The sequence below is a fragment of the Neofelis nebulosa genome, chromosome 5, assembly GCF_028018385.1.
Source record: "Neofelis nebulosa isolate mNeoNeb1 chromosome 5, mNeoNeb1.pri, whole genome shotgun sequence".
Lineage (NCBI taxonomy): Eukaryota > Metazoa > Chordata > Mammalia > Carnivora > Felidae > Neofelis > Neofelis nebulosa.
In genome coordinates, this window is record NC_080786.1 from 87,274,455 (window position 1) to 87,299,382 (window position 24,928).

General features: G+C 39.2%; 1 protein-coding gene across 1 annotated transcript in view; it reads left to right on the forward strand.

The window, feature by feature from the left end:
• The first annotated feature begins 714 nt into the window (after positions 1-714).
• RNF168 (ring finger protein 168) overlaps positions 715-24,928 on the forward strand; it is a 41,450-nt gene continuing 17,236 nt past the window's right edge. Inside the window, exons 1-5 of the mRNA XM_058730977.1 lie at positions 715-977; positions 1,291-1,627; positions 16,098-16,174; positions 18,546-18,725; positions 21,260-21,381. Coding sequence (XP_058586960.1) covers positions 1,327-1,627; positions 16,098-16,174; positions 18,546-18,725; positions 21,260-21,381 — 680 coding nt within the window. The 5' untranslated portion in view covers positions 715-977; positions 1,291-1,326. The remainder of the gene's footprint in view (positions 978-1,290; positions 1,628-16,097; positions 16,175-18,545; positions 18,726-21,259; positions 21,382-24,928) is intronic.

Sequence of the window (24,928 nt, forward strand, 5' to 3'; positions counted from 1 at the left end):
TCTCAGCCTCTTGCCCTGGGCAGGCTTGCAGTCCTGGAGGCATTAGCCTGCTGCCTCCTTTCCTAGGCAAAGTAATCATATACAAACATAATTCGGCCCCAGAGCACAGAAGTCGGTTTTGGACAATACTTAGAAGGGAAGGCAATCTTAAAACAACCTATCTCTGGGCCTCAGACTGAAGAAGGGGTGGGTTAGAGAAGGAAGTGTCAGTGCGTGTTAAATTGGAGCAAATCTGCGGATTCTCTGACCACAATCTTTCTAGGAGATCAACCTCCGAGATGCCTTCCTCAAAACTCTAGAAAGCGACCTAAGAGGCTTGGTACAAGGTAGAAACAGACAAGTAGTCTGAGAAAATTTTAAAAAGAAGAGGGAAGAATTTTTAAAATTACTGTTGGGTCTTTCATTTGTCTTGAGGTTTCCCTTTTTCTGCCAGAGACCAACCTCGCGACCCTCCCGGTTTCCGCAGCCTCCGGGCGCACATAGCTGAAGGGGATGGTAGGTCGTCACTCCTGCTGGAGCGAAAGGGACTGCAACGCAAGGGGCGGACCCTCTGCGGGGCCGAAGGGAGCGGAACTGGGCGGGAGGCGCGCACAGGACCCGGAAGTCCCACCCAGCCGAACGTCAGATGTGTCCGCTCTAGGGCTGTTCTCTGGGTGGGAGGGCCCGTTTGGGTGAGCAGTTGTGACGTCACCAGCCCTCGTCGGGTTGCTACAGCACGACTGCAAAGATTAGGCTTTTGGGCTGACCGAGGAAAGGGGAGTGTGGGTTCAGAGCGCTGGGAAACCGCTCCCGGTGCGCGAAAGCTGGAACGTGGGGTCTCGCGAGTTACCCCCACAGCAACGGTAAAACGGAAGTCCTACTCCCGCGCAGCCCGGCGTCTGGGCGGAAACGGCGTTCCTCGGAGTTGAGGCCCCGTACCTTCGCGCCTGGGCGGTCTCGGGTTTGGCTGTGCTGAGCTAAGGGAGCATCCTCAGCTGGTAAGAGGGAGGAGGGCAAGTGGGCGCGTACCTCCCGCCGCGCGGGAGAGCTGGAGCCCACAGTCAGCCCTCACAAAGGTTGGGTTAATGTCTAGGTCTCCCGACGAAAACGTTCCTTTCCTTACCCGACGTTTGTCTGAAACATGGACAAATACGCCGCCTTCCAGGGTAGTACTGTTTACCTGGATCACAGGGTGCCTTTTTATTTCGGGACGCTGTGTGATGATACGCAGCTGGGCAAAATATTTAAACACAAAACTGTTAATTCTCTTTCTCCGTAGTTGGGACGGAAATGAGACTCTTTCTCTTTCAGGTACTGATGCTGAATATGCCTTGTTAGCATATTAAAATGGCTGTGACTCAAAACGCCATCCCTTCCTTGTCGGAATGTCAGTGCCGCATCTGTGTGGAAATCCTAATTGAGCCCATAACACTGCCTTGTAACCACACGCTCTGTAATCCCTGCTTCCAATCGACTGTCGAAAAGGCAAGTTTATGCTGTCCTTTCTGTCGCCGCCGGGTCTCTTCGTGGACCCGGTATCACACCCGAAGAAATTCTCTTGTCAACATGGAACTGTGGGAGATAATCCAAAAACACTATCCAAAGGAATGCAAGCTTAGAGTCTCTGGGCAGGAATCAGAGGAGATCGGTGAGTAAAACCCAGCGTGTTTGTTGTGTGAAACATCAAAATTCTTTAAGTGAATTACCGCTAATCCATTTGAGAAAAGGATTAAAAAGAAACCGACTAATATTGGTCTAATTTTTTTCTCCCCGGTTTGGGTTTCATGGGCCCCAAAATGTTGATTGAAGTCGATAGCAAGATTGTGTTCATTGTAATAATGCTCAGGCTGCGTTCAATTGGTGTTAAAAATGAAAACAAAGAAACAAACAAACCCACAAGAATGGCCCACATAGAGCCTTCAGTCATGTGAAAGTTACATAAATATCCACAGATCAGCAGTAGTCAGTACAGCAACATGAGAAGTATAGAAGGTACTGGATTGCTGTAGTACTGATTCTTTTACTTTCATGTATTTTCTTTAGCCTGCTTGACTGTACAGCTCCATGTATTTAATTCCTCTCTTAAGCATGCAACCTAATCAAATAGCTTTCAGTGACCAGTTCCATCTAGATCAGTCATTTTTATTTAAAGCTCTCCACCCTGTAGACTCAGCAGCTGTGTGCCCCAAGCTGAACATTTGACTCCAGCACACTTAGGTGATCAATAAGCCATGCAGTTTCTTGTCTAGGCTTTGAATAAGGTGCCTGTGCTCTGGTGTACTTGACTTGTTTGGGGGGAGTTAACCTTTATTGTGGTAAATATGTATAACAAATTTGCCATTTTAATGATGTTTTCAACAGTAGTTACACTTTATTAAAACAGCTTTATTGAGATATTCACATAGAATTGATACATTTACATTGTACAGTTCTGGGGCATCTGACTGGCTCAGTGGGAAGAGGGTGCAACTCTCGAGGTCGTGAGTTCAAGCCCCTTGTTGGGTATAGAGATTGCGGCTGTGACTCTCAACTCTTGAGGTCATGAGTTCGAGCCCCTTGTTGGGTGTAGAGATTATGAAACAAAAAACAAAAAAACCCAGACAATAAACACTTAAAAAGAAAGTGTACAGTGAAGTGGTTTTGGTATTTTATTATCAGTTTTTTCAAAGTTGTGGTAAAATATATATAGCATAAAATTTGCCATTTTAACCATTTTAAGTTACAGGTCAATGGCATAAATTGTCTTCACAGTGTATAACCATCACCACTATGTTTCCAGTTTTTCATCACCCAGATTCTTTTTTCTTTTAATTTATTTATTGTTTAATTTACATTCGAGTTAGCATCTAGTGCAACAATGATTTCAGGACTAGATTCCTTAATGCCCCTTACCCGTTTAGCCCATCCCCCCTCCCACAACCCCTCCAGTAACCCTCAGTTTGTTCTCCATATTTATGAGTCTCTTCTGTTTTGTCCCACTCCCTGTTTTTATATTATTTTTGTTTCCCTTCCCTTATGTTCATCTGTTTTGTATCTTAAATTCCTCATATGAGTGAAGTCATATGATATTTGTCTTTCTCTGACTGTCTAGTTTCACTTAGTATAATACCCTCTAGTTCCATCCACATAGTTGCAAATGACAAGATTTCATTCTTTTTGATTGCTGAGTAATACTCCACTGTGTATATATACCACATCTTCTTTATCCATTCATCCATCAGTGGACGTTTGGGCTCTTTCCATACTTTGGCTGTTGTTGATAGTGCTGCTATAAACATTGTCATCACCCAGATTCTTTAACCATTAAGCAAAAACCCTACATTCTTCTCCTTCCCCACCCCTCCACCCCCAGTTTGTATTTACTCTGTCTCTATGAATTTGCTTGTTCTAGATATTTCATATAAATGCATTATACAATATATGATCTGTTGTGTCTGGCTTCTTTCAGTTAAATGTTTCCAAGGTTATTCACAGTTGTGACATATATCAGTATTTCATTCCTTTTTAGATCTGGATAATTTTTCATTTTATGGATTATATTTTGTTTATCCCTTCATCCACTGATGGACATTTGAGTTGTTTTCACTTTTTGTCTATTTGAAGTAGTGCTGATATGAATATTCATGTATAAGTATTTGAATATCTTTCTAGTTCTTTTGTGTACGTACCTAGGAGTGGAAGTGCTGGATCATGTAGTAATTCTAGGTTTAGCTTTTTGACGAACTGCTAAACTTTTCCCTGGTGCTGTGCCATTTTGCATTCCCACCTGCAATGTATAATGGTTCCAATTTCTCCACATCCTCACCAACACTTATTTTCTGGTTTTTTGGTTTTTTTAAATAGCCATCCTAGTAGGTGTGAAGTGGTATCTTAGTATCTGTGTCTTTCTAATTGTGGTAAAGTATGCATAACAAAATTTACAATTCCCACTTTTTTTTTTTTTTTTTAAGATTTATTTTTGAGGGAACACAAACAGAGGAGGGGCCGAGAGAGGGGAACAGGATCTGAAGTGGGCTCTGCGCTGACAGGCTGACAGCAGTAAGCCTGATGTGGGGCTCAAACTCACCAACTGTGAGATCATGACCTGAGCCAAAGTCAGACACCCAACCAGCTGAGCCACCCAAGTGCTCCCGATTCCTGTTGTTCTTAAGTGTACACTTCAGTGCCGTTAAGTACGGTCACACTGGTTTACAACCATCACCACCATCCATCTCCAGACCAGTTTCATCTTCCCAAACTGAAACTCCATACCCATTAAACAATAACTCCCCAGTTCCTTCTCCTTCCAGTCCTTTTAACCATAATTCTACTTTCTGTCTCTGAATTTGACCATTTTAGATATCATAGTAAGTATTTGTCCTTTTGTATCTGGTTTATTTCACTTAAATGTCTTCAAGGTTCATCCATGTTGTAGCATGTGTTAGAATTTCAGTCCTTTCTATGGCTAAATAATATTCCATTGAATGTATTTACCACATTTTGTTTATTCATCAGTGGACACTTGGGTTACTTCTACCTTTTGGCTGTTGGGAGTAATGCTGCTGTGAACATTGGATACAAATATTTTTTAAGTTCTTGCTTTCAACTCCTTTGAGTATGTACCCAGAAAGGAATTGCTGGGTCATATGCTAACTATATGGATTTTTTTGAGGAACTGCCATACTCTTTTCCATAGCAACTGCACTGTTTTACATTCCCACCAGCAGTATGCAAGGACTCTTTCGTTTTTCCACATTCTTTTTTTTTTTTTAATCCCTCCCCTCGTTTTTCCACCTTCTTGTCAACACTTCATTACTCTTAACTTTCTGTTTGTTTGTTTGTTTGTTTGTTTTTAAGATAAAGCCATCCTAATGAGTATGAGATGCTATCTCATTGTGGTTTTGATTTTCATTTCCCTAATGACTGATGATGTTGAACATCTTTTCATGTGTTTATTGGCCATTTGTATATCTTCTGTGGAGAGATGTTTATTCTAGTCCTTTGTTTATTTTTAATTGGTTTATTTATTTTTTGTTGTTGAGTTGATGGTGTTCTTTATTTATTCTGGATGTTAACTCCTTATCAGGTATGATTTGCAAATATTTTCTCCCATTCCATAGGTTGCCATTTCACTTTGATTATGTAGTTTGATATAGTCCTATTTGTCTATTTTTGCTTTTGTTGTTTGTGGTTTGGTGTCATATCCAACAAATCATTGCTAAGTTTCAATATCATGGAGCTTTTTCCCTGTTTTCTTCTAGGAACTTTATAGTTTTAGGTCTTCAATTTGCTTTGAGTTAATTTTTTTTATATGATACAGGGTAAGGGTTTAATTTCATTTTTTTTTACATGTGGATACCCAGCATTCCTAGTGCCATTTGTTGATAAGATGGCTGTTTTAAAGTTTTTAACTAGTAAGTCTGATGTCTGGACTTCCCCAAGAATGGTTTCTGTTAATTTATTTTGTTCCTATGAATCGTCCATACTCTTTCTTGTTTCCTTGTATGCCTTGCGTTTTTTGTTTGTTTATTTGTTTTAGAAAATTGGACATTTGAATATTACAGTATGGTGACCCTGAAAGTCAGATTCTTCCCTTTCCCCAGAGTTTACCTTTTTTTTTTTTTTTATTGTTGAAAGCTGTAACAGTTCATTGGTTTGCTAATTTTCCCAAACTATTTTTGCAAGGACTATACCTCCTTGTGTGTGGTCACCTAAGTCTCTGTGCCTTAACTTGTGCTCAGTTAGTGTTTTGACAGATTTCCTTGAATTTCAGGAGCTAAACAACAACAACAAAAAGAAATGAAACAAAAAAGTGCCTTTTTGTCTTGGAACATGGGCTCAGTGCCAAGATGGTCCTTCAGCACTTAGCCAGGCTTACTACACTGAGCCTAGGGATCAGCCCAAGGTGAAAGTTTGGAGTCTTGAGAAGACTCCACATGTCTTCCAAACATGTGTCTTGCCTTGGGTCTGCTGCACCCCCTCCAGAACCAGGGACCAGTGTCCCATTCTGGGAATGTGGGTTTCCTTCTTCAAGACTGCCACTGTACTGAGGAGGAGGTGGGGAGAGAGTAAAACTGCCACAAAACTTTCCTACTATTTTGAAGTTGCCTTTTTCTTGGTTCATCATTTTCTTGGCTGCTGTTAACCTTTGATTGTTTTCCAGAGTTCTGACAATATTGGCGCTGATAGTTTCTGCTTGTTTTTTAATGTTTTTGTGGAGGGATGAGAGCTTGGAACTGCCTATTCTGCCATTTTGTTGGCAGCACTCCATCAGCCTTAAGTGCTTTACCACTAAAACTGACTTGATTTTCAAGAATGCCCTTATGCTTGAAATTCTCCACATTCTCTTCTATATAAAGTCATTTTCTTTGAGGGAGATCTTTGGAGCTCTTGGTTCTTACGGCCTGCCTCTTTCCCTGGGCAAAAATCTGAGTCACTGCTCTAGAGCAGGAAGCAGAGACGATGGCTTACTTCTCTCTTTGTGAATAGGCTAGTAGGCAGACATAGTAGCCTCCAGTCTTGGCTTGCCTGCCCTAGAACCTTTGCCCTATGAGTGAGTTGTGATGAGGGTGATGGGGCCCTAGTATTCTCTGCCTGCCGTGCCTGGGGTCATGTTTCCCTTCTGTGAGTGGGAAGTGGATAGAGGAAGGTAGCCCACAGTCCCTCAGGTCCACTCACCTGGAATTCAGTCTCTGCAACAGTGAGCTGGAAAGGATAAATGCTGGCAGTTTGTTCCTTCTGGAGGGTTGCTGTGGCTCTTCACCAGGAGCTGGGGAGACTGGGAGCCCTGCCTTGGCACAGCCTCCCTCTTATATGGCTCAAGTGCCACAGATTCTCACTTTTCTTACTGAGATATAGTAAAAATTTTGGAAGTATTTCTTTGCTGTATGCTCGTAGGGCAATTTCAAGGCATTTTATATGACCAGTGATTTATACCTTTCTCCGATTGAAAAACAGGTCTGCAGATCTCCTCACTTTACTGTTCTGGAAGCTGATCCTTCTTTGTTTTTCATGTAAATTTTTTTGAAATGTAACGTATATACAAAAGTATATAAATCATAAATTTGCAGTTCAGTGAATTTTCAAAGTGAAAATGTATATGTAACCAGCATTCCGGTCAAGACCTAGAACTTTCCCAAAACTCCTAAGTCCTCCTTGTGGCCCCCTTGCAGTCTCTGTTCGCTCACCATTGCTGTAAATACTATTGTGATGTGTAACACCGTAGATTGCTTTTACCTATTTCTGAACCTTTTAAAAAATGGTATCTTGTGGGGTGCCTGGGTGGCTCAGTCAGTTAAGCATCCGACTTTGGCTCAGGTCATGATCTCGTGTTCATGAGTTACAGCCCTGCATCGGGCTCTGTGCCAACAGCTCAGAGCCGGGAGCCTGCTTTGAATTCTGTGTCCCCCGCTCATGCTCTCTCTGTCTCTCAAAAATAAATAAATGTTAAAAAAATTTTTTTTACAAAAAGGAATCTTGTATCTTTAGCTCACCATTATATTGGTGATATTGGTCCATGTGATTGGGGTTTCTTTATTTTCTTTGCTGTATGGTACTATGTTGTGTAGATACTAAATAGTAAAAGCAATGAAAAATTTTATGTCCATTGACATTAGGCATTTTAGGCTGTTATGAATAGTGCTACCATGAATATTTTTATACTTACATATTTTTTTAATATTTATTTTTGGGAGAGTGCAAAAGAATGGAATTCGGGAGCCACAGAGTATGAGTGAAAATAAATCCTTTCCGTGCTAGATGAGAATCCATCCTTTGATTAAATTTCTAGTTTTGTTTCCCCTAAACCTGAGGATAAGAATGTTAATGTTTACTAGGCAACGTTGCTTACTGAGAAAAATTATCCCCAATTGACAAATTGCTTCCCTGTTGGAGGGAATTATAAATACTGATTGGGATATTGTGCTTTGTGCTCCTCTAGCATAGTGACCATTATTGTAACTGAGCATGTTCCTTGTGGGGAGCCTGTGCCCGTATTGTTGCCATAAGAAATGTTTGCTGCTGTGGAGAAAGGATATCTGGCTTCCTTGCTCTCATGTTGTTAGATTGATGCCAAATGTGGTCCTGTGGTCATTTTTGGAGTCTGAATGTTTAGTAAAGCCTAAGACTACCCCTTGGTGGGTGTTACATGTAGGGTAAGCCTTAGGAGATATTGCCAGTTTTCCAAAGTGGCTTTTACCAATTTATACTCCTGCCAGTAGTGTATGAGAGTTGTAGTTGCACCACATTCTTGCCAACATTTGGTCTTTCTTCCTTTTATTTTTTCTCAAAGAAATTTTGGTAGTATACTTACTATTTTCAGCATTTTATTATGAAAGATTTTAAACATATAGAAAAGTTGAAAGCATTTTATAGTGAACTTTCATGTACCCGTAACCAGATATGAGAATATTTTACTGTGTCACAGCTCTTTCATCTATTCATGTCAGTCTTTTTTATTTTTTTCATTTAGTTCACTTTCTCTTAAATATGTAAGCATACATATTTTGAAGATCAATGTTAGCTTATAACTTTTCTTTTAATATTAATTTACATATAATATGCAAGTCTTTTTTTTTTTTTTTTAAAGTTCATTTATTTATTTTGAGAGAGAGAGAGCAGGGGAGAGGCAGAGAGAGAGGGAAAGAGAGAATCCCAAGCAGGCTCTGCACTGTCAGCACAGAGCCTGATGTAGGGCTCAAACTCATGAACCGTGAGATCATGACCTGAGCTGAAACCAAGAGTGGGATCCTTAACCGACTGAGCCACCCAGGTGCCCTCGTAATGTGCAAATCTTAATCGTGCCTTCATTGAGTGTTCACATAGGTATAACCTTTTGTAACATGAACTCTTATAAAAATACAGAATATTACCATTACCCTTGAAAGTACTGTCATGTCCTTTCCAGTTAATCTTTCCCCTACCCTCAAGTCAACCAGTGTTTTTATTTTTCCCCACCATAGATGAGTTTTGCCTTTTCCAGAACTTCATATAAATGGAATTCTGTTAATGTACAAGAGTTGACATAACAAAGTACCACAAACTGGGTGGCTTAACAGAAATTTATTTTCCCACAGTTCTGGAGGCTAAAAGGCCCAAAATCAAGATGTCAACAGGAACGTGTTCTCTTGAAGGCTCTAGAGGGGAATCTGTTACATGCCTTTCTTTTAGTTTCTGGGTGTTGTTGACAGTCCATGGTATTCCTTGGCTTACTGCTGCACAACTCCAATCTCTGCCTCCATAGCCATATGGCATTCTCCTGCTGTGTCTGTCTTCACATTGCTGTCTCTTCTCTGTGTCCCTCTCCTTTATTAAGGGCCCACCCTACTCCAGTATGAACTCAATTATGTTTACAAGTATTTCCCAATAAGGTCCCATTCTGAGTACAGGGATTAGAATTTCAATGTACCTTTTTGGGGGATACAATTCAACCCACAGTAGTAATCATGCCATGTATATTCTTTAGTGTAAGATTCTTTTACTTAGTATAACAATGTTTGAGATTCATCTTTGTTGTGGGTACTAGTAATTTATTTCTTTTTATTTAAAAAAAAAATTTTTTTAATGTTTGCTTATTTTTGAGAGAGACAGAGACAGTGTGTGAGTGGGACTGGGGCAAAGAGAGAGGGAGACACAGAATCCAAAGCAGGCTCCAGGCTCTGAGCTGCCAGCACAGAGCCTGATGTGGGGCTCGAACTCACGAGCTATGAGATCACAACCTGAGCTAAAGTCAGACGTTTAACCAACTGAGCCACCCAGGCACCCCAATTTCTTTTTATTTTTAAATATCATTCTACCATTTGACTGTATTATACTTTGTTGGTGGCTCTCCAGTTTATGGTGTCCCAGCTATTTCCAGGTTTTGGCTCTTATGAATAAAGTTGCTGTTATTAAAAAAAAATTAAAAAGAAAAAACAAGGGGCGCCTGCTTGGCTCAGTCAGTTGAACGTCCGACATCGGCTCAGGTCATGATCTTGCGGTTCATGAGTTGGAGCCCCATGTCAGGCTCTGTGCTGATAGCTTGGAGCCTAGAACCTGCTTTGGATTCTGTGTCTGCCTCTCTCTCCGCCCACCCCTGCTTGTGCTGTGTCTCTCTCTGTCTTCCAAAAATGAATAAATATTTTTTAAAATTTAAAAAAAAAAGTTGCTGTGAAGATTCTTATAATAGTTGGGTTTTTTTTTTTTTGTGTGGTCATATGTTTTCATTTTTTCTTGGGTAAATACGAGTAGAATTGCTTAGAGTAGGTATATGCTTAGTTATATAAAAAACTATCATTTTCCAGAATGGTTGTATTATTGTCTAATACCAGCAACAATGTTTGCAAATTCTGGTTTCTGCACATCTGTCTTAGTTTGGGCTGCTATAACGAAGTATATAGACGAGGTGGCTTAAACAGAAATCTATTTTTTTACAGTTCTGGAAGCTAGGAAGTCTAAGATCAAGTTACTGTCTGAGTTAGTTCTTTGTGGGAGCCCTCTTCCTGGTTATGGCTTTACCTGGTGGAAAGCTAGCTAAGCTTATTAGCCTCCTGTAAGGGCACTAATCCCAGTCAGGAGGGGTCTACCCTTCTGACCTAATTACTTCCCAAAGTTTCTACCTCCAAATACTATCCAGTTGGATTAAAGTTTCAACATAGAATTTAGGAGGTGATACGTTTAGTTCATTTACAACATGCTCATCAATATTTGGTGTTACCTATCTAACCGTACTGATAGATTTGTAGTCGTATCTCATTGTAGTTTTAATTAGCATTTTCCTGGTGACTAATGATGTTGAATCTTCATTGTTTATTGATGATTTATATATCTTCCATTTTTTTTTTTTTTTTTCAACGTTTTTTATTTATTTTTGGGACAGAGAGAGACAGAGCATGAACAGGGGAGGTGCAGAGAGAGGGAGACACAGAATCGGAAACAGGCTCCAGGCTCCAAGCCATCAGCCCAGAGCCTGACGCGGGGCTCAAACTCACGGACCGCGAGATCATGACCTGGCTGAAGTCGGACGCTTAACCGACTGCGCCACCCAGGCGCCCCTATATATCTTCCATTATTAAGTGTCTGTCTGAATTTTTTGCCTCAGGTTTATCTTTGTATTATTAAGTTGTAAGAGTTCTTTATATATTTTGGATACCGGTACTTTGCAAGTTGTTTTGTGAATATTTTCTTACAGGCTGTGTCTTGCTTATTCATTTTCTTAATGGTGTCTTCTTGATGAGCTGAAAAAAATTTTTTAAAGATTTTATTTATTTAGTTTTTAAGGTAAACTCTACACCTAATGTGGGGCTCCACTCACAGCTTTGAGATCAAGAGTTGCATACTCCACTGAATCAACCAGCTAGGTGCCCTGTTGAGCTAAAATTTTTAATTTTCATGATGTCTAGTTAATAAACTTTTCCTTTTATGATTATTACTTTCTGTGTTCTGAAAAACTTTATCTTCTGTAGTAATATAAAAATATTTCTATGTTTTTTCTAAAAGCTTTATAGTTTTAGGGACACCTGGGTGGCTCAGTTGGTTAAGTGTCCAGCTTTGGCTCAGGTCGTGATCTCACAGTTCGTGGCTTCAAACCCCACATAGGACTCTGTGCTGACAGCTCAGAGCCTAGAGCCTGCTTTGGATTCTGTATCTCCCTCTCTCTGCCCCTCCACCGCTCCTGCTCTGTTTGTCTCTCAAAAATAAATAAATAAATAAATAAATAAATAAATAAATAAATAAATAAATAAATAAAAGCTTTATATTTTTTCCTGTGTGGATTTCACTTCCTCCTGTACCTTTGTTGAAAAGACTTTTCTTACAAGCCTGTTTGGTTGATTTGTTGATTTTAATGTTAAAATTACACTGTTGAGGGGCACCTGGGTGCTCAGTCGGTTAAGGGTCCAACTTCAGCACCAGGTCATGATCTCACGATTTGTGAGTTCAAGCCCTGGATTGGACTCTGCTGTCAGCGCAGAGCCTGCTTCGGATCCTGTGTCTCCCTCTCTCTCTGCCCCTCTCCCTCTCTATCTCTCTCCCTCTTGCTTTCTCTCTCTCAAAAATAAATAAACATTAAAAAAGTTTTAGAAAAGACTTAATAAGAAAAAGAATCTCACACTGTTGATTACTGTGGCTATATAGAAAGTCTTGAAGTCACGTAGTGATAATTCTCCAACTTTATAATTATTTTTCATGTTTGGATATTCTAGCCTCTGTTTTGTTTTGTTTTTTAAATTACAGTTCTCTCTGCTTACTGTAGTTAAGCATCTTTTGTAAATTGTATGTTTCTTTGCCCATTAATGTAGTGTGTTTTTCTTAATCTGTAAAAGTTCTTGTTATATTCTGGACATTAAATCTCTATTGATTTATGTATTTGCAAATAACTTCTCCCAGTTTGTGGTTTGTTTTTAATTTTGTGATGTTTGTCATCATACAGAAGCATTTAAAAAAATTAAACCAAGTAAATTTGAAGATCTAATTGACTTTATTAAATGATTCATGAATCAGGAAGCATCTCATCTAACCAACAGTGGAGAGCTCCACTGAGCTACAGGAAAGGAAAGGCAGAGAAGAGGCATTAAACAAACAAACAAAAAAACCAGGGGTGCTGGGCTCTATGCTGACAGCTCAGAGCCTGGAGCCTGCTTCAGATTCTGTTCTCCCTCTCTCTCTCTGCCCCTCCCCTGCGCGTTCTCACGCATGTGCACTCTCTCTCTCAATAAAAAATAAACATTAAAAAAATTTTAAAGAACACCATAATTTATTAGCAAGGACTGCAGTGTTTAGGCAAAGTTGTCCTCCTAAGAAGGAAGGGCTCTCTCAGGATACTGCTTACAGGAAATTACAGTTTGGGTAGTTAAAGGTTATGTTTGAGGGGGTTGAAGTTGAAGTTAGGTTAGATATTAAATCTTGATTTACTGATGTGGGGCCTTTAGTGGCCCCATTATGGCTCCTCTGTGTTTTTCTTTTTTCTTTTCTTTTTTCGTGTTTATTCTAAAGCCATTTTACTATTATTTATTTATTTATTATTTATTTATTATTTTATTTTAGAGGAGAGAGAGAGCACACAAGCAGGGAAGAGGGGCAAGAGGGAGAGAGAAAGAGAATCTCAAGCAGGCTCCACACTCAGCGCAGAGCCCCACATGGGTCTTGATCCCACCACCCTGGGATTATGACCTGAGCCAAAGTCGAGTTGCACACTCTACCGACTGAGCCATCCAGGTGCTCCCTGAAAAGCCATTTTAAATCTTTAAGTAAAAATCCGGTGTTGCCACACAAGATTAACAATGGGTGATTATCCAAGATGGTCTTTATTCTACAAAATGACCACAAAGAGCATGCGACTCTCTAAGTGGAAGGAAACAAGTCATCATTCCGTGGTTTTCTTTTTAACAGAAGTTTTGCTTCTTCTTGTTATTGGGTTGTTGTTTTTTTTTTGTGTTAAAATACAGATAACAGAAAATTTACCGTTTTAATTATTTTTAAGCATACAGTTCAGCAGCATTGAGTACAGTCACATTGGTGTGCAACCATCACCACCATCCATCTCTAGAACTTTTTCATCTTCTCCAATTGAAACTGTACCCATTAAACAATAATTCCCCAATTCCCCCTTCCTCTAACCCCTGGCATCCACCATTCTACTTATGTCAGATTTGAGTACTCCAGGTATCTTGTGTAAGTAACATTATAGTGGGTGTTTGTCCTATTGTGTCTGACTTATTTCACTTAGCATAGTATCTTCATGGTTCATCCTTGTTATAGCATGTATCAGAATTGGCTTCCATTTTATGACAATCATATTCCACTGTATGTATTTACCACATTTTATTTATCCATTTATCTGTTGATAAATGCTTGGATGACTTCCACTTTTGGCTGTTGTGAATAATGCTGCCGTGAACATTGGTGTACAGGTATCTGAGTTCCTGCTTTCAACTCTTTTGACTGTGTACCCAGAAAGGAATTCCTGGGTCCTATGGTAATTCTGTTTAATTCTTTTGAGCAACCACCATATTGTTTTCCATAGGGGCTGTACCATTTTACATTTCCACCAGCAGTGCACCAGGATTTCAGTTTCCCCATCTGCTTGTCAACACTTACTATTTTGTTTTATAATAGCCACCCTACTGGGTATGAAGTGGTATCTCTTTGTGGTTTTGATTTGCATTTCCCTAATGACTAGTGATATTGAGCATCTTTTAATGTGCTTGTTGGCCATTTGCATATTTTTTGGAAAAAAAAAATCTATTGAAGTCCTTTGCCCATGTTTTTAACTGAGCTTGTTTTGTGTTGTTCAGTTGTTGGAGTTCTTTGTATATTCTCGATATTAATGCCTTATCAGATCTATGATTTGCAAATATTTTTCTCCATTCTATGGGTTGTCTTTTAATTTTCATAATATTCTGGCTATTTTTATTCTTTATTAAGTGAACTCCTTTAATGATAAAAGGAAACAGTTTTCCAGTTGCCTACAACTGTTTAATGTTCACCACACCACTGCACATGTGCGCTTATGTGCGCGCGCGCACACACACACACACACACACACACACACACACAATTTCTGAGGACTTTGTCATCCACAGGCCAAATTTGGCCCACATCTCTTTTTGTAAATGAAGTGTTTTTAGAACAGAGGCACTGTACTCATCTATGTCAATGATTCCTTTTGCGCTTACAGTGGCAAGAGTTGAATTACTGCAACAAAGGCTGCATTGCCCACAAAGCATAAAATATTTATTATCTTGCCCTTTACAGAAACAGTGTGCCCACCACCTAAGCTGTCACATCTGATATTACACTACCTCTCTACACATACCGTGTCCTCCTTTATTAGAAATGCTGTAATTAAAGTGCTGTCCCTCCTGGCTTCTTGCGCTTTGTTTATAACCCCTACCAATTTTTCAGGAGCCTTACACTTCTCTCTCCTGTATTTCCCACTGTATTGTCTCAGATGAATCCTCGTCAGCAGCTAAAATAAGAATTTAGTATACTTCTTTGCTACTGGTAATGGAGTTGCATTACTGTTTTTAGTTCCTCTGTTGCAGAATTTGCAAACAACTCGCCTGCAAGCCATGTAAAGGCTACAGACATGCTTTCTGTTACCCATTCAGTGCCAACATTTAAAATTTAGAGATTTTACACTAACATATAGATTTCTGGATTGTCTTGAAAAAATCAGAAAATATAACAAAGACAGACCTAAGTTTCCTGGTGGCAGTAGTCAGCTGGAGTTGAGTAACAGCTGCCCCTGTAAATAAGCAGTTGTGTTCTCTTTTTCTGGATTCAACTCAAGATTATTTTTTCCTTCTTTGCATCTTAGTGTTTCTGTAGTCCTGTAGATTTGTTTGAAATGTCTGATGATTCTTGGTTTTGCTTTCATATTTAAAAATGAGGCCCTAGAATAAAACTCCTTGTGCATACATTGGCATTGGTGACTGGCAGATAATGTTTGAGGTTAAACCTGGCCATTATGCTTTGCTGTCCCTGAGTGCCAAATTTTAGAGGGCTTTGCTCTGGGTCATCACCTCTCATATTAGCTGCACTGGCTCTGTCCAGACAATTTAGTTTCTTTAAAAAATAACTTTTGTTTGTGATATGTACACTTAATATCTAGGAAGAAATGCCTACCAACCAAGTATTCTGATTTAACAGATTATAAACTTTGAATTTCCTGTCCTACACTCATTCATTCTGGTCTCTATTATGCGTTGTGGTTTTGAGCCTGCCTGAGCTGCCTTTCAGGTATATGGGGCAGGTCTCGCACTTCCAAGGGTTGCATTTTTCTTCATTCTGCTATATAAGTCACCTCTTTTATATCGGCCTCTCATTTTGTAGAAATTTATTAAAGTTTCTTTTTTACTCATGGACCCTTCCGCTAATCTCTTTGATGTTGTAGGATTACTTTTAAAACTGCTTTCACTGTTATTTTAACAGATTCTAGAACAGGAGTTAAGTATATGTACTTATGTGCCATTTTGAACCAGAAAATCTATGGACTTTTCTTTTAAAATGGAATTCTGTAGAGAAGATACTGCTATAAAACTGTTAATAATTGTACATTTAATATCACATGTTCAGGTTAATATAGGTTCAGTGAAAGACCAAAGCTAGCCATAAAATTCTTTGTTGCCTATAATATTGTTTTCTTCCTTGATCTCTAACAGTTGATGACTATCAGCCAGTTCGCTTATTAAGTAAACCTGGGGAATTGAGAAGAGAATATGAAGAGGAGATAAGCAAGGTAGGTGCTAAATAGTTACTTTTTTTGTTTTTAAGTTTATTTATTTACTTTGAGAGAGAGGGAGGAGCAGAGAGAGAGAATATCCCACGCAGGCTCTAGGCTGTCAGCGTGGAGCCCAACATGTGGCTCGATCTTACAAACCATGAGATCATGACCTGAGCCCAAACCAAGGGTCGGGCATTTAACCAACTGAGCCACCCAGGTGCCCTAAATGGTTATTCTTTTTTGGAAAAATTCTCTGCTGTGTTTTCAAGTTTAGGTTTTACATACAGTTTTATGTGCCTATGTAAATAATATATATTGTAATAAAATTAATTTTAGTGTACTTTAAAAGCTTTATTTTTTACATGTTCAAAATGTAGAAAGTAGCTTTAATTTATTTATATATAATTGGTACTTTTATGTGATAGTGATTTTTTTTTCATTTTCCCTTCCTTAAAAAAAATGTTTTTTTAATATTTATTTTTGTGAGAGAGAGAGCACGTGCGCATGAGCAGGAGGGGGCAGAGAAAGAGAGACACACAGAATCTGAAGCAGGCTCCAGGCTCTGAGCTGTCAGCACAGAGCCTGACACGGGGCTTGAACCCATGAACTGCAAGATCCTGACCTGAACCGAAGTCAGATGCTTAACTGACTGAGCCACCCACGTGCCCCTGAATGTGTAGAATATTAACATGCACCCAAACATGAAAATTACATAAAAGTTACTCTCAGAATAACTCCCTCCTGTATCTTATCCACCCTGTGTCCACCCACCTTGTAGATAACTAATTTTATCACTGGGTAGTTTATCCTTCCTTTGGTATCTTTTATAAGAGTAAACATATATATAACTGCTCATTTATTACATATTGCATACTATATATTTTCTAATTACATACAGTACTGCAATACTGTGCATGTATATTTTAATATTATTAGAAGTATATCTTCAGGGCAGATTTCTAGATATGAGATTGCCAGGTTAAAAGGTAAATGATATATAGATTTGTTAGAACTGTCAAATTCTCTTTGATTGGGGTACATTTTGTATTCCCAAGGAGAGCACCTGTTTAGAAACACACTTGTCAACAGAGTACTATCAGGCTTTCTTTGGCTCAGGTCATGATCTCACAGTTCATGAGTTTGAGACCTGCATTGGGCTCTGTGCTGAGAGCTCAGAGCCTGTAGCCTGCTTCAGATTCTGTGTCTCCCTCTCTTTCTGCCCCTCCCCTGCTCTCGTGTGGGCTCTCTCTCTCTCAAAAATAAATAAACGTTAAAAATTTTGAAAAAAAAATACAGTACTTCAGGCTTTTGAATTTTTGCTAATCTGATGTATGAGAATGGTATTGGCATAGTGTTTCTTTAAAAAAAAAGCTTTGTTGAGGTAGAATTTATCTATGGTAAATTTCAGTATAGGAAAATTTACTTATTTTAGGTATATAGCTCGATAACTTTGCTTAACCCAAAGTCACAAAAATTTCTGGAATTTTAGTTCTTATGTTTTGATATATAATCAATTCAATTAGTTTTTGAGTATGACATGAGGTAGAGTTGAGATACATTTTTTACTCCTACAGATATTGTATATTCTACCCCCATGTATTATAGTGAGCATCTTTTCCCCAGTAAATTCTCTCTGAACCTTTTAGAATATCAAGTGACTCTAAGTGTGGGGTCAGTTTCCACCAGTGTCAGATTATGTTAGCTCTAGGCTTAAAGGCAGGAGGAGCAGTTTGTCTGATTATGTTCACTCTCCAGTTCCTTCGGTAATTGCTTATCATGCCCAGGTTTTTTGTTTTTTGTTTTTAATGTTTATTTATTTTTGAGAGAGGAAGGGAGACAAAGCACAAGAGGGGAAGGGCCAGAGAGAGAGGGGAGACACAGAATCCAAAGCAGGCTCCAGGCTCTGAGCTTTCAGCACAGAGCCCAACCCAGGGCTTGAGCCCACCAACTGTGAGATCATGACCTGAGCTGAAGTTGACGCTTAACCAGCTGAGCCACCCAGGTGCCCCAGTATAATGTCCAGGTTTTAAAGTCGGTTTTTGTTGGAAGATATCTTCTACCAGTGTTTTGCTCTATCATTACTGGAAGCTGGAAGTCCTATCTCAGTGTAGATTTAATTGTTATTTCTCTTATTATGAGAAAGATTATCTTTTCATATAATTAAGGGACATTTTTATAATTTTTGGGGGGTGAAATGTCTGTTCTTGTCTTTTGCCATGCTCTGAGACTGGAGCTTGCTCAAGATTCTCTCCCTCTCTCTGCCCCTCTCCCCAGCTCGTACTCTCTCTCTCTCGAAAAGAAAAGAAAAAGAATTGCTTTTAAGAAAAGAGAAATATTGCAAGTATAATCAAAAGTTCAGAGAAGTGTTCTTTATTATTTTTTTAAGGTGGAAGCAGAGCGACGAGCCAGTGAGGAAGAAGAAAACAAAGCCAGCGAAGCGTACATACAGAGATTATTGGCAGAGGAAGAAGAGGAGGAAAAACAACAGGCAGAAAAGAGGCGAAGAGAGATGGAAGAACAACTGAAAAATGATGAAGAACTAGCAAGAAAGCTAAGCATTAATATTGTAAGTTTTAGGAGAGTACTTGGAAGTACGTTCCTCTTGCTTTGCATGGTTTTCAAAGATCTGAGGAAGTTTTTCTGACATTTGCTCTACTTAAAAGCAAAACACGTTTTTGTTTTTGTTTTTTTGCATGTTGTTATATATTTGCTCTGATTGAAGTATTCTTCCTGGTATGTTAGTAAATTCAGAATATATAGGAAAGCTTCCTCTCTCCCCTTCCACATCTATATTCCCATTCCTGTTCCATCAGTCTCTTTCCCCAGAGGTTAGCACTATTAACAGTTTATTATTTTTTCTTATTCACCTAAAAAGGATGTATCAAGCACACTGTTCTTTTTGTCTTTTTTCACTTGATATGTCTTAGAGATTTTATGTAACTACACAGTCTTTTTATTTTTAATTTTTTTAATGTTTATTTTTGAGAAAGAGACACACAGAGTGCAAGTGAGGGAGGGGCAAAGAGAGAGGGAAACAGAATCTGAAGCAGGCTCCAGGCTCTGAGCTGTCAGCACAGAGCCCGATGTGGGGCTCAAACTCATGAACTGTGAGATCATGACCTGAACTGAAGTCAGACACTTAACCAACTGACACTGGGCACCCAGGCACCCCAGTGTAACTACACAGTCTTATGTAATTTTTTTTTTTGAGAGTGGCATAATATTCCACTCTATGGATGTAAATCACTTTTTGGGAGTGAAGCACATTAAAGCTTTAAATACTACAGTAGACATGAATTTTATTACCTTGCTGTAGTTAAATTATTGCCTTAGGAAAAATGAATAGAAGAAAAGATGATAAAGCCATACTTGTAAGACCTGAGGGTACAGTGAGATCTAGTGATTTGAAAGAACGTGGCAGAATTCATTTGGGGTTCTTTTAAAATACAAATTCCCATACTGTTTCTAAATCTACTGAATCAGAATTTCTGGGGATAGGATTTAGGGAGTACCATTCCCAGAGGCATCTACGGAAGTCGGGTGTGCCTTTGGGTTTGAGAGCCTCTAAAAACAATTCCTCTGCTTTCAAACAACAAATATCCTAAAATATAATTACCAATAAGAAGTATATCCAGAACTGCGATTTTTTTTTTTGAGAGGCCCACTGTTCATAATAGTGTACCCAAGTTTTATTTTATTTTATTTTTTAAAATGTTTATTAATTTTTGAGAGAGAGAGCGTGAGTGGTGGAGGGGCAGAGGGTGGGGGACAGAGGATCTGAAGCAGGCTCTGCTGGGACAGCAGAAAGCCTGATGTGGGGCTCAAACTCAGCCGAAGTCAGATACTTACTGGACTGAGGCACCCAGGTGCCCTATTATTAGTGTATCCAAGTTTTAGATTATATACTCTTTTTAATATATTTTTTCTTTTAAAATTATAGTAGAATAGTTTTAAAAACGTACATAATTAGGAAATTAAATAAAAGACATTGACCAGGAGAATAACAAATGAGATCAGTAAGAAAATACATCGAAGAGGAGAATCTGGAGTTATCTTTACCTGTCTTTTAAGAATCTTGTTCTGATCCCTCTTGTTTTTAACAGGGATTGTAAGAGTAGAACTGTTGATATTTTAGAAGAATTCTTGGGGTGCCTGAGTGGCTCTGTCGGTTAAGAATCTGACTTTGGGGGCACCTGGGTGGCTTATTCTGTTAAGTGTCCGACTTCGGCTCAGGTCATGATGTCACAGTTTGTGAGTTTGAGCCCCGCGTCGGGCTCTGTGCTGACAGCTCAGAGCCTGCTTCAGATTCTGTGTCTCTGTCTCTCTCTGCCCCTCCCCTACTTGTGCACTCTCTCTCTCTCTCTCTGTCTATCAAAAAAATAAATAAAATGTAAAAAAAAAAAAAAAAAAGAATCTGACTTTGGCTCAGGTCATGATCTCATGGTTTGGGGGTTCAAGCCCTACATCAGGCTCTGTGCTGATAGCTCAGAGCCTGGAACCTGCTTCAGATTCTGTGTCTCCCTCTGTATCCTTTCCCTGCTCACGCCCTGTCTCTCTGTCTCAAAAATAACATTAAAAAAAATTTAAAAATTCTTGGGTTTACTTGGAAAAGTTTGTGGTCCAAAACCAAATGTCTACCACCACCAATTATATTAATTTTTCCAGTAGTGTAGTAAGAATATTATGAGACTGGTAACAGCAAGTAAATATTTATGATATTGGTATGTTCTTAAATCCCCAATGAAATTATCTTTACATAAAATTAGCTTATATTCCAGGCATAGCCACAATTTTCCCCTATAGATTAAGGTAGCTATAATTATATGAAGCCATTCATTAGAAAAATGGATATTAGTAATATCATGCCCTTTGTGCTTTTAATGTAGAGTAAAAATGCAATTAATGTAGACCAATTTGGATGGATTGAATCTTATTTATACTAATTTTTGCATGGTCACTATTATTCGAAGGATATGTAGAATTTAAATGTGTGCATAATTCCTGAAAAATTTTGTTGTGGAGTCTGAAGTAGTCAAAATAATAGCTTATTTTATTATAATTTTAAAAATAATGTCTGTTATGCTTTTTCTCTTGTTGAAGAACAATTTCTGTGACGGAAGTGTCTTGGCTTCTCCCTTGAATTCCAGAAAATCTGATACAGTCACAACCAAGTCTCAAAAGAAAAGTAAGAACAAACAAACAAACACTGGAGATATTCAGAAGTAAGTGAACATGACTATTTATCAACTATTTATTGATCACTTACTGTATGCTGGTGTTTTTGTTCATATAGTCCACTGATAAATAAAATTCAGTCCATGAAATCTGTGAAAACTCTCCAGATGGTCTGAGATGGTCTGAGATTGATGTAAAGTGAAAATAAGGCTGCTACTCACATAGCTTAGACACCTGGCTAGCACGAAGAGAGGTACGAAGTCTTTTTTATCTTGATTCTTCAGGATTTTCATGTTCCCATTTTCTCAAAATTAACCAGTTGGGGGGCGCCTGGGTGGCGCAGTCGGTTAAGCGTCCGACTTCAGCCAGGTCACGATCTCGCGGTCCGTGAGTTCGAGCCCCGCGTCGGGCTCCGGGCTGATGGCTCGGAGCCTGGAGCCTGTTTCCGATTCTGTGTCTCCCTCTCTCTCTGCCCCTCCCCCGTTCATGCTCTGTCTCTCTCTGTCCCAAAAATAAATAAAAAACATTGAAAAAAAAAAAATTAAAAAAAAAAAAAATTAACCAGTTGGATTCCCTTTTCTCCTGGTCTAGATTCAGATAAGAAAAAGCTGGTCTTATATAAGGTCATCCTTACTGAAGGAGGTTGTAACTTGGCATCTAGGTCATTCCCCTGCCCTCTTCCCCAGTCTATGCATTATATTTCTTCCCTATTATACAAAAAGCATGAGTCAGGTAGTCAGTAGTAGAGTGATTTAGTCTCCTCACAGTGCCCCTCCAGCAGCAGGTAGAGTTGATGATTTTATGAGGATATAAGCTTTCCCATAGTAATTAACAATTGGAAGAGTTAAAGAACCGCAATCTAGACTTTAAAAATAGGGGCACCTGGCTGGCTCAGTTAGTAGAGCATGCAAGTCTTTGTTTGTTTTTAGTATTTATTTATTTTTGAGACAGAGAGACAGACAGACAGAGAGTGAGCAGGGGAGGGGCAGAGAGAGAGGGAGACATAGAATCTGAAGCAGGCTCCAGGTCTGAACTGTCAGCACAGAGCCCGACATAGGGCTCGAACTCACGAACTGTGAGATCATAAACCGAGCTGAAGTCAGACGCTTAACCCACTGAGCCACCCAGGCACCCCTAGAATATGTAAAGAATTCTTAATATAACTTAACAAAAGACAAACATTCCCGTTTCAAAATGAGCAAAGGACATGAATGGACATTACTCCAGTGATCTGCATATGGCCAATAAGCATATGAAAAGATGCCCAAGATTGTAAGTCATGCAAATCAAACCACAGTGAGATACCATCTCACATTCACTAGGATGTCTGTAAACCAAAAAAATGAAAATAGTAAGTGTTGGCAAGGATTTGAGAAATTGGAATCTTGCACATTATTGGTGGGAATATAAAATGGTGCGATTTGGCAGTTGCTCAGAAAATTAAACAGAATTACCATATGACCCAGCGGTTCCACTCCTACCCATGTACTCAAAAGAATTGAAAACAGGAATTCAAACAAATACTTATACACAAATGTTTGAGTCAGTACTTCAAACAGCCAAAGGATGGAAACAACACAAATGTCCACTGAGGGATGAATGGATAAACAAAATGTGGTATAATCCATGCAGTGGAATATTATTCAGCCCTAAAAAGGAGTGACCTACTGATACATGCTGTGACATGAATAAACCTCAGAAACATGCTACATGAAAGAAGCCAGACAAAAAGGGCTGCCTGTTATATGACTTTATTTATATGAAATAGCTAGAGTAGGTAAATCTGTAGAGACCGCAGGTTAAAAGTTGCCAGGGCCTGGGGCGCCTGGGTGGCGCAGTCGGTTAAGCGACCGACTTCAGCCAGGTCACGATCTCGCGGTCCGTGAGTTCGAGCCCCGCGTCGGGCTCTGGGCTGACGGCTCGGAGCCTGGGGCCTGCTTCCGATTCTGTGTCTCCCTCTCTCTCTGCCCCTCCCCCGTTCATGCTCTGTCTCTCTCTGTCCCAAAAATAAATAAAAAACATTAAAATAATAAAAAATAAAAAAAAAAAGTTGCCAGGGCCTGGGGAAAGCTGGGAATGGGGAGTTACTGCTTAACATATATATGATTTCCTTTGGGGATGATGAAAATGTTTTGGAACTAAATAGAGGTGATGGTTGTACAACTTTGTGAACATACTAAAATGCCACTGAATTGTATACTTCAAAATGATTGATTTTAGGGACACCTGGGTGGCTCAGTCAGTTAAGTGTCTGACTTTGACTCAGGTCATGATCTCGCAGTTTGTGGGTTAGAGCCCCACATCGGGTTCTGTGCTAACAGTTTGGAGCCTGGAGCCTGCTTCAGATTCTGTGTCTCCTCTCTCTGCCCCTCCCCTGGTCCCTCCCTCTCTCCCTCTCTCTCACCAAAAATAAATGAACACTAAAAAACATTTTTTTAAAGGAAATAAATGGTTAATTTTATGTTATACGGATTTCATCTCAGATGTCAAATGATTAGCAAAAAGGCTACACAAGTGTGAAAATTAAGAAAAACTGCTAAGTAACTCGTTTTAGTTAAAGAATAAATTTTGATGGGAGGTGCCTGGGTGGCTTGGTTGGTTAAGCATCCAAGTCTTGATCTCAGGGTTGTGAGTTCAAGCCCTGTGCTAGGCTCTGCACAAGGTATGAAGCCTACTTAGAAAAAAAGAATAAATCTTGGTGGAAATAATAGGACTGAAAGTATTATATACATCAAAACTTTTGGGAGGTGGCTAAAGTAATATTTAGAAAACTTTAAATGCCATATCAGAAAATAAGAAAGGCTGAAAATATACTCAAAATGATAACTCCAGGAATACATTGCTGGCCTAACATTAGAACATGAATTAATGGAGATGGGCAGGGACCACCTTCGTAGCTGGCCGCTGGCAGTACCATGGCGACCCAGAACCCTCATTCCCAAGGTGTGCAAGACTTTTGTTCCAGAAAGTTGGAAAGCTTGCAGCAGCTGTAATACGTGGTAGCCTTCTTCTTCAGATTGCCGGTCACAGTGGCTATGTGCAGATTGACTGGAAGAGAGTTGAAAAAGATGTAAACAAAGTGAAAAGATTAAGAAATGAGCAAATACGGCAGCACCTGGAAGCAACAGAATTTTTCAAACAGAACATTGTGACATCCAGTGGATTTGTGGGAGGCTTTTTTGCTAGGCCTTGCATCTTAAGGAGATGAATATTCTATCACAGTGGAGTCACCTGTAAGAAGGGAAATGGTAGCAACAAGATGATTTCTTAACATTACCCACCAACAGAATCTCCAGGGCAGTAAGAAACAACTAGGTGGACACTACCAAATTCATGACTTAAGAGTTTTGCCATTGAAGTTTGGCAAACTAGTATTTGCTGTAAAAACAACCTATGTGGTATGTGTATAATAGTATTCCTGAGAAAAACATGGCTCTCATTTATCTTTTTAAAATTTGCATTTGTTTTTAAATTAGCCTATAAAATACCACTATTGGAGGTAGATATATAGAGAAAAAATGTGTTGGATATATTCCCCAGTGAAATATTATCCTTGTTTTATTTAAATAAGATGTTCTTTACTATGCTTTGTAG